The sequence below is a fragment of the Mercenaria mercenaria genome, chromosome 7 (genome assembly GCF_021730395.1).
Source record: "Mercenaria mercenaria strain notata chromosome 7, MADL_Memer_1, whole genome shotgun sequence".
In the NCBI taxonomy this organism is placed as follows: domain Eukaryota; kingdom Metazoa; phylum Mollusca; class Bivalvia; order Venerida; family Veneridae; genus Mercenaria; species Mercenaria mercenaria.
Genome location: NC_069367.1, coordinates 37667189 through 37681046, shown reverse-complemented (window position 1 = coordinate 37681046; position 13858 = coordinate 37667189). Strand labels below are relative to the sequence as shown.

The following is a 13858-nucleotide window of genomic DNA, read 5'->3' as shown; positions in this document are numbered from 1 at the left end:
TTGATCTTTAATATAAAAAAAAAGATTCATGTGGGGAAGTTGGCAGTTACTTGCGGAGAACAGGTTTGTACTGGTACAGAATCCAGGAACACTGGTTAGGTTAACTGCCCGCCGTTACATGACTGAAATACTGTTGAAAAACGGCGTTAAACCCAAAACAAACAAACAAACAAATTAATATAAAAAATGCAAAAGGATGCAAATAGGAAATAACACTAGTACAGAATATTACATGAAAGATACTCATAACAGAATAAATAAGATCAAACAAATAACTGAAGAGAAAGACCTAGGGGTAATATTTGATGAAAAACTGACCTTTACCAAACATATAAGTACTAAAGTTAATATTGCAAACAGGGATCTTGGACTGATGATTAAAAACTTTACGTACATGAACAAAGAAATGTTTTTTTTTTACAATTATACAAAATCTGGAAAGTAGACACAAGTCACTTGTACGTCCACATTTAGAATATGCATCTGTTATACGGATCCCGAAATACAAGAAATGCGCAGTCGCCATCGAAAATGTGCAGAGGAGAGCCACAAGGATGCTTCGTGTCGTTCAACTTCAAGGACTGGAGCACAGCGACAGGTTAATCCGACTTGGTTTGCCAACGCTAGAATACAAAAGGGGGAAACATACAAAATCTATTCAAGCCTAGAGACACATGGAATACACTTCCTATAAGTATAATTGAAGCACGAACACTCAACTGTTTCAAATCAAGGCTGAATAAACACTGGTCAGGCCAGTCAAAATTCATAGCAAGGTGCTACTAGTTAATTGCAGTACGTATGCAATTATAGAGTGCGAAGACTGTACTAAGGAATTGTTTTTATTTATTTTTAATCTGGTAATTTTAATTGTCAGGCCAGTCAAAATTCACAGCAAGGTGAGCCACTACTAGTAAATTACAGTACACATGCAATTATAAAGTGCGAAGACTGTGCTAAGGAAATGTGTGTGTGTGCGAGCGCGCGTGTGTGTGTGTGTGTGTTTTTTTTAATTTGGTATTTTTAAATATAAAAAATAAACCGTGTCTGAATGTACATACCAATATTATGTCAAAATAGAAAAGAATTAAGGATGTTCCAAAAATCTTATAAAAACAACAACTGATTAATGCCAAATGGGGATTTCAAACAAATTACAAATGGGTGGTTTGACAATCATAACCTGGTCTAAGAGCTGATAAATAAACACTGTATTTTTTTCTGGCTTAGAGAGGATTGGACTACCTTCGTAGTATTACATTTGATTTAGTGGTGATTAACCTATAAAGCTTAGCGAAGGGAGTGTGTATAATCCGGCCATCCGGATAGATTTTGACGGAAAATCCGGCCATCCCTATTTATTTCTTCATTTGTTTACATATATCAATAATTTATACATCATTGTAAAGCTGACGTGATGCAGTTTAAGAATATTTAAAGAAGTTAATAATCCGACCTTAAACGAATTTAAAATATTATTTTGAAATTTAGTTTTTTTTTTACTGTAATCAAAGAGCTATAAAATAATAGTATTTTATACTTCTTTGCTGTAATCAAAATAGAATTCAGAAGGTGATAAAATACGGCCATCCCTATTTTTTTTCTAATTACGTTATATTTTGCAATGAAATATATGTATTTTGAAAGCTGACATTATGCAGATTACAAATATGTAAAGATTTATAGCATCCGACTGCAAATGACTTGTTAATACCGATTTGAAAATAGCTGATTTTTTCCCGTTGTCACCATCAGTTTCCGTAAGTCGGAAAACACGGCCATCCTTGTTATTTTTCTCATAACTTTAAATTTGACAATTATCTATTCATGATTTGAAAAATTAAATTCTGTAGTTTATAAATATGTAAAGATATGATCTATCATATCTCTAATGCCTTTGTAATACTCATTTAATTTTTTCACAAATGAGTTAGAATGACAGTATCAATTTCTCACGGCTATGCATAGCCCTATTTCACAACTGCGATTATCATTATATAACTTTCAAACATATGAACCATCTTATATTTTCTTAAGCAGTTTACCAACATTTTTAAGACTGCATGCCCATTTATGTGTGGCAGTGAATATTGTTCATTGTGCGTCAGTTTAATCGCCCGACTTTGTTAAACTAAACTGCGGGCTGTAGGTAATTATAATTTAATGTTTCTGATATGTGTACCTTATGGATTCCTTTGATATGATAAATAGCACTGGATAGTTTTCTATGAGAACTGGCAAGGATAAATGGAACAATGTCAAATCAAACTTCAGCAGTGAAGATCAGCAGACAATACGAACAACAGTTAAGTTTGATCAATAACATTTATTAAATTGTATTTGAAAATATAACGAGTATAGGGTAATATGTATATATCTGTTTAAAGTCAGAGACCTCGGGAGATAATTACAGGAATCTTATGTCCATATTAACAATTTATGTTTAAAGGAACATATCTTATGTCAGATGTAACATATATTTTACGAGTTCTAGAATTATTACATACTGGGCTTATTTGGTTAAATCTGTTTATCCAAAATTATCTAGTTTGTCTTACAGTATTATGTTAAGTCATTTTAGGTACACAAATCCTGTTCCAATACGCATGTTTGAATGGATTAAAAATGTTAGAAAATATTTTTATAAAATGCGGATTATACAATATATGGGACACTCATGATTTTGTAAATTACACCTGGTCATCAGCCACCATTAAGCAAAAATTGTCAGATTTATTTTTAAACAAGTGGTATTCCGATGTAGACAGTTCAAATAAATGTAAAATTTACAAATTATTTAAAACTGATTTTAAAATTGAAGACTATTCTCCCGATTATCATATATCAACTATCAATAATCATGTTTTTATTATCTACTATTGTACACGAAACCGATTTTTGTTTCTATGCCTTTTTGTTGTCTCACCTGTTTAAGCAATATTACGTTATACCTCATGTTGTCATATATTGTGACCCGAGAGAAATAAAAAAATGAAAACGAGCAACCTTTAAAAGATGACAAAATCTAAATTTACCAATAGTTGCATGAATTATGCAGTTCCATTATGTTCTATAAATTTAATAAATATTTGCAAAATACATTACGTTTTAACAAGGACAGGTAACATCTGCGGCATACCATGGTGCATAATTCAATTATTTAACCACTAATTAAAAAAAAAGAAGAACTTATTTTAAATCCGATCGTTTCATTATACGTAGCTATTATTATGTGACTGGAACAGTATTATGATGTATCATGATTGGTGTGATAATCCAATCAACTAAACACGTGCCGGCAGCCGCTAAGTCTGATGGACGGTGATTAATCAACACCTAATCAAGGGTGCTAACAAGTTTATAGGATTTGGGTATTTCATATCAGAAAAAAATAATCAGTTTAACAAATATTAAGAACGGTTTCTTTGATATATCAATGTCAATGTGTTTTATGCTTAACTTTTTTTAACTGGTCAATCAGAAAAATATGCGTTGTATCAGTTATTAGATTTTCATCACTTAGTACAAAATAAATTAATATTTCAAATAAGACAATTACCGAAAAATACTGTGCCACTTCATATATGTAGTCCTTGACCATGAACTCTTATGTTTTAGCTCCCAGATACGCAAACACGGAATAAGTCTCTGGCCACAAGTACTCACTCATACACTTGACCTGGCTATGTCCTATCACGAGAGCCATAATAACGTTTATTCAGCACAAACACAATAGCACAAACACAACACAATTCTTTATGAATAATTTTTTTCACGCAATTAATATCAAGGAAATTAACACTAGCACAATAAATTATATCCAACAAAATATTCGATATCAAAATTTATGGCAATAAGCAAAGTTATAGAAGATACATGTATGGAATGAGATACAGGAACAGAATTTACAGATTTATATATAAAATATTACCTAATTGTAACAAGTTTTTCTTGTTCACAAACAAAGTTTTTACACGACGATACCTTTTGATCTTTATTAACAACTGCTTCCGTTTTAAAGCATGTTGTTTGATATATTGATAGTCAGTATGTTAAAGACAGATAATTATACAGAGATAATTGCCGGTATTTCCAAACATCATGTGATAATACTGTATAAGACACAATTAAAAGAGCAGATCTATAACAGTTATTGTCATGATACTTTTACAAAACACTGTTATTTAAAATGATGTTCAAACTGCGAGTAAAATTACGTTAATTATATACGGTGATTATTGTATTACCTTGATTCTTCTTAGTCTTCTATATATTATTTACATTTTATTTTGTTCTATCTATTATTTACAATACTTCTCAGTTTGTTTCTCCTATTATAAAGAACTACAGCACTTCAAATTTTCAATAAATGAAACACTACAACAGATTTATTTTTTTAACAGAACATAACTTTATTTATAATAATATGACTTAAACATAAGAGGTTCCTTGTCATCGTAGCTATATACAGCATGCAGTAATAACGCTGGCGGAAAAAAAACATATATCTTTGAACAAGTATATCTTCTGTTGAAATTGATCGATTTCCACAAACTTAACATTTTTAGAAACTTCGTAACATACTCTTTCATGTGCCATCAAAATAAATAAGGTTTATAAAGAATTAGAAGTTTATAAAGTATGGCCGTATTTTTGTTTTTTGTACTGCGGAATAGAGTCAGTTGTAATATTTATAAAAGTTTGACGTCGCACAACTTAATTAATATTTGCAATACTAACATTCAAATGCCACATATGTAAAGTAAAGAAGGTATTCTTTCAAATGATATTACATTTATTGCGATATATATCTTATTTGGAGAAATAAATAGGACGGCCGTTGTTTTCATTCTAAAAAAAATGAAAGCGTATGGCCAGAAAATGAGTCGATATTTTATGTATATTCTCCGTACTTTCTCAGCATAAAAACTTATTTTAAGTTTAATATCTAGCAAATACATAACCTAAGCTTTCATTTGATACCAATTTTATTAAATTTGATCAATAAATTAAGAAATAAATGGGTACTGCAGCATGGCCGGATTTTTCGATAAATTCTTTACTGGATAGAAAGGACGGCCGGATTTTACACTTTGCCCTTAGCGAATAAAACAAATTACCATTTGTCACAGATACACCGGTCGTCACAACCGAAAACGAAAGTAGTTGAGTTGGTTCAAAGTTTACATTTATGTAGAAAACTACCTGTCTGCATGACTCTCATGTTACGTTTATTAAAATAACGCTTTACAACGGAAAAAGTTGAAGTTATGGCATGCGCAAAAGGGATGGGCAGCCAAAGTGGCAAAGAAAAAATCGAAGAATACTTGAAATGTTCGATATGTTTTGAGGTGTTTAGTTCACCAAGATCTCTTTCCTGCCTCCACACTTTTTGTGAACAATGTATTTCTTCTCACATAACAAAATGTATGGAAAACAGTTCATTCAAAGATGGTATTGAATGTCCAATATGTCGCCAAACTACACGGATTCCTGAACAAGGAAAATCGCCAGAAGAATTCAGTAAATCGCTGCCACTGAATTACACAATCTTGCCATTACTTGAATCTTTAACTTTAGATGACAGTACCAATGATCCAGTGTGTATGTCTTGTAGAGACAATTGTACAACTTGTTTTGCTATATGTGAGAATTGTTCAGGAGTTGTCTGTCCTGTTTGTGATGAAATGCATAAAAAGCTGTTGATATTTAAAAACCATAAGATTGTAAGAATAGGTGGCCCCCACATCACCATATGTGTAAAGCATCAAAATAAAGGGCTTGATTATTATTGCCAAGATCATGAAGAAATTCTGTGTAGCACATGTGCTGTGGTTGATCGTAGATCCTGTTCCAAAATTCATGAGTTAAAGGACATTGCTACGTGTGACAGATTACAAGATAAGTGCATGTCTATAAAAAAGGATCTTCGATTGCTCCAGTCAACTGTTTCAGAAAAGATTCATCAAATCCTGTCCTCTCATGACACTGTGAAAATTTCTTGTGCTGAAACTGATACACAAGAAGAAAAAATAGAGAAATCATTTGCAGAGTACAAAAAGAAGAAAGAATCATATCTTGAAAAATGTGAAGAGAAGGCAAAAGAATGCTTGTTAGCTTGTCAGAACTGTCTGGAAAAGATAAATGCAGTAACACAACTGTTTGAAATGTCTGAAAAGAGTCCACAAACCACAGATCGTTTCTTGATATTGAAGGACTTTGCAGCTAATGTCCAGGTATTGAAAAATGAGACAAATCATCTTGAAGGCATTCCCACAGAATTTAACTTGGACTGTCCAGTAACATTTAAGAAATCAATAGCAGGAAATGTAGTTTCAGAAGATAAAGAAGACAAATGTACTCAGACAGATGATGATTTTGAACCACCAACCGCAAGGTCCATTGCTTCTCCACTGGCAGAACTTAATGAAGCTCCTATTGATATCAATGTACAGTTGAAAAATGAAAAAATGATTTTTGGCTGCGAGGGGCAAAAGGCAGTATGGTATATCTGCCTTGTATCTGTAAGACATGGCCATTATGTTGCTTTTGACAATCAAAATAATGAATGCTGCTTAATGAATGAAAATTGTTCGGTTCTGTATAAGCTTCCCATTTTAGATTTGGTTCCAAAAAGGATTTGTGCAAAGGATCAAAACAGTGTTATAGTTCTTGCAATAGACTTCCGTGTTTGCTTTGTAGGAATAGATTATGTTAATAAAACACTTGCAGTGCAGAGATCAACAGTGATGCATTTCTGTGGAGATATTTATGATAACTCTGATTGCCTGAACATTGATATGCTTAATGTCTCTGACATTGTTATTTGTGCAAACACAGATATAATCATATTTGATGAATCACAAAATCAAAAATCACATTTGATACTACAGATATTGATGTTAGAAAAGAAAAAATGAAATCATTGAAGGTAAATCAGAAATTAAAAATGATTTATATATCTGATTTCCAGTCAAACACTGTGTTATTTTATTCCTATGGCATGGAACAGTTCATTACATTAAAGAAAGTAAAGGCACCAGTAGGGATTGACTTTGACAGTAAAAACAATGTTTATGTTTGTAGCCAAGCTGAAGACTGTGTTGTAGTTTTCTCACCAAAAGGGAAGTTTATTAAAAAAATCCATATATCTAAAATGTATCAAGTAAGCACAATATGCTTTGATGAGAGCAGGAGGAAGTTTTGGGTGACAAACAGGGGAAGTCCTGAGAAACTGCTTCAGTATGAAATTGTTGATTACAAATATGATACAGCACAGTGAAATTAGACAGTATTTAGATTTGTCAGTATAGTAGACTATAGTTTATTATTAACGCATTGTTACTTGCATTCAATATTTCATATAAAGTAATTGGTTTTTCTGGGATGTAGAATTTGCATAGACTTGAATTAATCACTTACAACAAGGAGATATATTTTACTGTTAAAGAAGTATGCTATTTGTAATTTGTAAAACAAGTCAGCATTTTTAGCTCGACTATACGAAATATGTAGAGCTATCCTACTTGACCCGGTGTCGGATTCAGCGTTGGCGTCCTTTCGCATCCGCACTTTGGTTAAAGTTTTAATACACTTTCTCTTTATCTTTGTTATTACCTGATGGATTTGCTTCAAAATTAAAACAGTTGTTCCTCATCATCACCCACATCATATGGCACAAAGGTTGTAACTCTGGCCCTAATATTTCATGAATTATTCCCCCTTTTTACATAGAATGTCAGGTTAAAATTTTGGTGCACTTTCACTTTCTCTCAATTATTACCAAATGGATTTGATTCAATCTTAATACAGTTGCTCCACATCATCGCCTACAACATATGACACAATGTCCATAACTGTGGCACCAATTTTTCCGAATTATGCCCCCTTTTTACTTAGAATTTTATGCTAATTTTGATGCATTTTCACTATATCTCTGTTATTTCAAAAGGGTTTTGATTCAAACCTAAAATGATTGTTCATCATCACCACCTACATCATTTACCACACAAGGGCCTTAACTGTGATGCCTGTATTTCATGAGTTATCCTCCTTTTGTACTTAAAATTTCAGGTTACAGTTTTGATGCACTTTCATCTTATCTCAGTTACTACCAAATGGATTTGATTCAAACTTAGAATAGTTGTACTACATCATCGTCCACATCATATGATGTTCTTCCACCAATATTTCATGAATTATGCCCCCTTTTTACTTAGAATTTCAGGTTAATTGTGGTGCACTTTCATTACTTAATAAATTTGATTAAAACTTTAATTAGTTTTTCCAGATCATCACCCTGCTCATCATATGGCACAAGGTCAGTTCATCTGGCACAAATGTTTTGTGAGTTATATTCCCATTTTTACTTAGAATTACTTTAATTTTGATGCATTGTATATTTTATATCTCTGCTGTTACTTAATGGATTTAATCAAACCTAAAATGGTTGTTCCACATCATTACTCACATCATACAACACAAGTTCGATAATGCCGGCACCAGTACGTTCTGAGTTATGCCCTCTTTTTACTAATAAAATTTCCGGTTCAAGTTGTGATGCTGTATCTCCAGTATTACTAAATAGATATGAATAAAATTTAAAATAGTTGTTCCTAATTATTAGCCACATGATATGACACATGGTGCATTACTTTTGCAGAAGTTTTTCAAGAATTATGTTCCTTTTACAGTTACACTGATTTCATTTTTTTAGACTGCTCTATTGTACAATATCTTCATCAATATTTGAGTCATTAAACACTCCAGTGACAGCTCCAGCTTTCTCAGATGTACCCAGTTTCACTATCCAGCATTGAAATAGTCTACTGTGACAGCTATTGTTAGATTGACTATTCAGAGAATATTGTTATCCCTTGCATTGCTTTTGATATCACCATCACCGTTACCTCAATGTCACTATATTTTCTTAACTACTGCCCCTGTTATATTGAACAAAATTCATGTAAGAGTTGGTCTTGGTAAGTGATAAATATCTAATAGTTTAGTGTTGGGTATCGTAAAGGTCAAGGTCACTGGGGTCAAATATTTTGATAGTGCTGATTAAGTTTTATCACAAGCCTCTCAGTTTCTCTGTATATGTCTTAACTAATGCCCTTGATATCATCAAACATCGCAAGATAATACCATAAAAACTGTTTAAGCGGTCACCTCTGTTTAGCAGCCAGTGTCTCATTTCCAAAAATGGTCATTCATTCTATAAATTACCAGCATTAGGCAGCCACCTGCTGTAAGCAGCCACTTTTCTCCACTCCCTTTGCTGGCTCTTAAGACAGGTTTTACTGTATGTTTAATCAGGAAGTTTTGTGATTGGTTGATGGGCGAAGTTATTACACAGTTCCGCTTAGTCGCAGCTGCCTCATACTGTATGAAAGTTACATAACTGGCCCTAAGTAATAAACAAATGGCAAGTTAAAAGGAAACAAGAGGGACAATAAATTAAGGTGTTAATTATAACCTGTTGATAAACAGTACCAAAACAAAAAATGCAGGTTGGCTAAATTGGCAAACAGAGCTTGATTCTTAGATTCCCTTATAACACAACCCATTGATATTGCTTGATACTCATTTTAGTAATAAGAAACTTACAGTTTCTTTTGTGCTTACATGGTAAATACCTGTCTATAAGTACATTTTCTTATAATTTGACTGCTTTTAATTGCTATTTCCTGTATTGACTTCAGAAATGCAATTGTTAATCGGTCCCTAACAAATCTGATTTGATGTGTTAGATGACGGAAATGATTTTATAAAAATGAATTAATAGTGTTCTTTTTCATATCAGTGTTCTAACCTATATTTGCTTTTAGGCCAATGCCATGATTAACTTAACTCAAATTTATATGTATTACTATATCTATGATTTGCTTATGTTGTTATTCTATTTTATAGGTTCTCTTTTATTATGTTATATTAAATGTTTTTCTGTTTTTCAGGTTGGCCAAGTTAACCTTTGCTTGAGCTATTAGTATTGGAGGATGGTCTGGTGTCCATCGTCCATCATCAGCAATTTGCATAAATATAATCTTCTATAAAACTACTTGTCAGAATTACACCAAACTTGGCATGTAGCATTCTGTACCCGCTGTCCACCCGCTGTCCACAATTTGCATTAACATCTTATTCTCTGAAATTACTGGCAGGAATTAAGTTAAACGTTGTTGGAAGCATGCATCCTGGAGAGGTTTTCTGTCAAATTTATTCAAGTTAGACCACTTGGCCCCTTTTGAGGACAACTAGAGCTAAAAAAAAAAGTCCACTTTAAAATACTTGTTCTCATTAACAGTTTGATAGATCTTCATCAAACTTTTTTGTTGCATTATTTTCAGGTCCGTGCAAAAGTTTGTTCAAGTGAGTATTCTTGGCACCTTTAAGGGACGCTTTTCTTAAGATGGAAAAACATTAAAATGCTCAAAGTGCCATTGTTTCAAATGAGGCTGCCACCTTTATTATTATGAATATGAAATATAATGTTTTCTAGATAAATCCTGTTGTCGATAATTGTTTTCATGCATAGTTGTCATAGTTTTAAATGATTGATTAACTTAGTAGAAAGTGTTATTAAATTCATTGTTTTGATTATCTCCCTTTATAGCTTTTACCGTTTAACCTTTAGCCTGCTGGTGGCAAGTGATTCTGCCTTTGCGACCAGTGCAGACCAAGATCAGCCTGCACATCCGTGCAGTCTGATCATGGTCTGCACTGTTCGCTATTCAGTCATTAAATTTTCTGTGAACACCCCTTTTGAATAATGAATGGTATTGCCCAAACTGAATGATGGACCAGTCCATTGGAGAAATTTAGCAGGCTAAGGGTTAAGTTCATGTGTAATATTGGAAATAATGTTTTTCTTACCATTTCATTAAGCATATTCTTCATTTGAACAGCTAGTTTATCTCATATTGAAATGGAATTAAAAGTCTTATGACACTTTAAATGAATTTTTGATATTGGTGGATCTTCATCAAACTTGGTCTTTAACATCATTGTAAAATTTTCTCTCAAATTTGTTCCTGTGAAGGTAGTTGGCCCCTTTTAGGGGCCATTACGCATATGTGATAGGTTATTTGAAGTACTTGTTAAGGCCAGACTGCTGAAATAAATTTTAAAATGTTTGTATTTTTAATAATATTATATTGTGCTTTATTTCTGCAATATTTACATCAAGACAGGAAATCCTTATTTTTTTCTGTCCTAAAGAATAAAACACTACACTACAGTATTGAATCCATAATTGATAAAGAAAAGCTGATGTAAATGTTTTGACAACAATGTAGAATATTTTAAGAAATATGGCTTTAATCAATGTTAATCAGTTTGGCTTCTGAACAGTCTCAAGTATCTGACCTATTGTTTTGTTAGAGATGGCAGTTTATATAAAGGGTTTAGAGAAATCTGTTATGTTTTACTTACGCGTTGAAGTTAATAATTCAATTGGTTAATTTAAATTAAAAGGGGACGTCCCCTTCTCTTCTGATTGGACAATTTAATTCATATGAAATCTTTTACATGTTAAAAAAACTTGTTTAAGTAATATATAAGTATGAAATGTTCTAGTGGCATAACTAAGCTACCGTGCCATAAAGTAACAACTTAACCTAAGTCAACCACAAACAATACCTGTTTAGAACAGCTAATTATTAACTTTTACAATTAAGTTTTACAATAGACAGAATTGGATATACAAGATTACAATATTGTGATATACTAATTGTTATTGCTGAGGACTGTTATTACTTAAATAAACCAGAGGAACATTGGATTGTGTTTATTTGCACTGGACTCTGTCATTATGTGGCAAACCAACATATTAGCATCACAGGGGCTCTGTCTGTCATTATGTGGCAAACCAACATATCAGCATCACAGGGGCTCTGTCAGAGCTACTCCCTATTTCCATGCGTGTCTCCTTGTGAATGCCCTGCAAAGTGTGATGGCGACTTAAACCACAGATGGCACTTAACTGCCCCATAACCAAAAGGGTCAGTGCGCCCTGTGAGACAGGTAGAAAAAGAAAAAAATCCTGATGAACTTCTTGTTGGATCTTCATCATACTTGGTCTGTTGTATTATTATAATAAAGGTTTTCTTCCAGTTTTGTTCAAATAGGGGCACTTGATCCCTTTTAGGGGCCGCTAGTGCTAAAAATATAAGAACCTCTCTTGAGGAGCTTTGTATATCCTCGTCAAACTTGGTTTGTAGCATTTGTAAGGACTGGTCCTTTTCCATTTTTGCTCAAATGGGGGCAGATGGCCCCTCTTAAAGGCGGCTACAGCAAAGACATAAAAACAAAAACAACCTTTAAACGACTTCATGCTGGTGCATGGATCTTTATCAAACTTGGTCTGTAGCATTACTGTAAGGTCTTGTCCCAATTTTATGCAAATTGGAGCATTTGACCCTTTTATGGGACCACAAGTGCTAAAAATAGAAAATACTTTAGTTATTTTATGGATCTTGATCAGACTTGGTCTGTAGAATTATTTTAAGATCCTCTCTCAAAATTCAAATGGAACCTATTGGCCTTTTAGGGACCAGTGGAGCTTAATTAATTAAAATAGAAAAACCTTTAGACTACTTCTTCTCATGAGCTGCTTGACTGATCTTAATCAAATCTTGTGTGAAGCATCTGGTCCGTATCATTATTATAAGGCGACCTGTCAAATTTATTCACTTGGCCCCTTTTTGAGGCAGCTCGTTGACAGTGAACTGTGAATGTGCGCTAAATCATGATGGTCTTCTCAAGACATATTTGTACTTCATTCGCTGTAACTAACTACGGCCATGACGGAATATCAATCAAATCTTACCAATGGACTAAATGAAACCGAGTCTGGTTTAAGTTCTATGTTTGTAAAGGAGCTTCCCATAGGAAGTAATGAAATTTGCGACAATTTTAATGAATGATCGTATAATAATGTTCTGATAAGATATTGGAAGAGTTACTTTACCAAGCCTAATAAAGTCTTTTTATCTAGAGTTCTCCAGAATCTATTTAGAATAAGTTTTCCTGAAAAACAAGAGAGTTAATTTTCAAAAACGTCCTTTAATTACGCTTTCCCATTGGATACATTTTGTCATCTGTCCATCCGTCCGTCCACATATAGCTTGACCTCGCTTCTCAAAATCCTCTGCTCAGATTTTAACGAACCTTCGCAGAACGATATAGATATGAAGCCTTGTTATGCACATCCTCGAATTCTTATTTGTAGAGTTAGGGCCCCTTAAAAGTTATTTTTGAACAAAATTTGTCCGAACTACTTTATAATTGGTGGAATTTTAATGCAATTTCATAGGAATGATCCGTAATAATCCCAGCTGTGCATATATTACTGGGTATATGTTTGAATGCTTTTGCACTGAGTAATGTCCCCTTGATTATCATACAAAATGCCAATGAAGCAATTATTTTCTATCCATCTGTCCAGATTTCATTGAAGCTTCGCATGAGTGATTGAATTAAGTTGTGCATCCTGCTCGGATTATTTTTCCCGCGTTATGGCCAGGTAAAGATACTTATTGAATATTAAAATGTGTCCGAACTACTTCTCCTAATTCGTGTGATTTGACTGAAAGGAATGTTCAGTCAGCTGCAGGTCAAATTATGCATGTGTTATGGATTTTACGGTTATGTATAGAGATTCTTGTCAAAGTTTCATTTCAAAATTCTATAGTTTGAAGTGATTGGTGTAAAGCCTTGTTGAGCATATAGTTGGCACATCCTGCTTGAATTATTGTTTGCGGAGTTATAACCCTTGAAATCAATTTTGAATAAAATGTGTAGCAAACCTAGGTACTGACCTTGCCGCTAAACAATTTTTCACTGATTTATGGTCCTT

The 13858-nt window shown here is 33.1% G+C and overlaps 1 protein-coding gene across 1 annotated transcript; it reads left to right on the top strand.

Moving 5' to 3' along the window:
* Positions 1-5151: 5151 nt before the first annotated feature.
* Positions 5152-7145, top strand: LOC123555486 (E3 ubiquitin-protein ligase Midline-1-like). Its single transcript, XM_045346093.2, has one exon. It carries the CDS (start codon positions 5271-5273, stop codon positions 6918-6920), a length of 1650 nt encoding a protein of 549 aa, XP_045202028.2. The 5' UTR covers positions 5152-5270; the 3' UTR covers positions 6921-7145.
* Positions 7146-13858: the final 6713 nt, after the last annotated feature.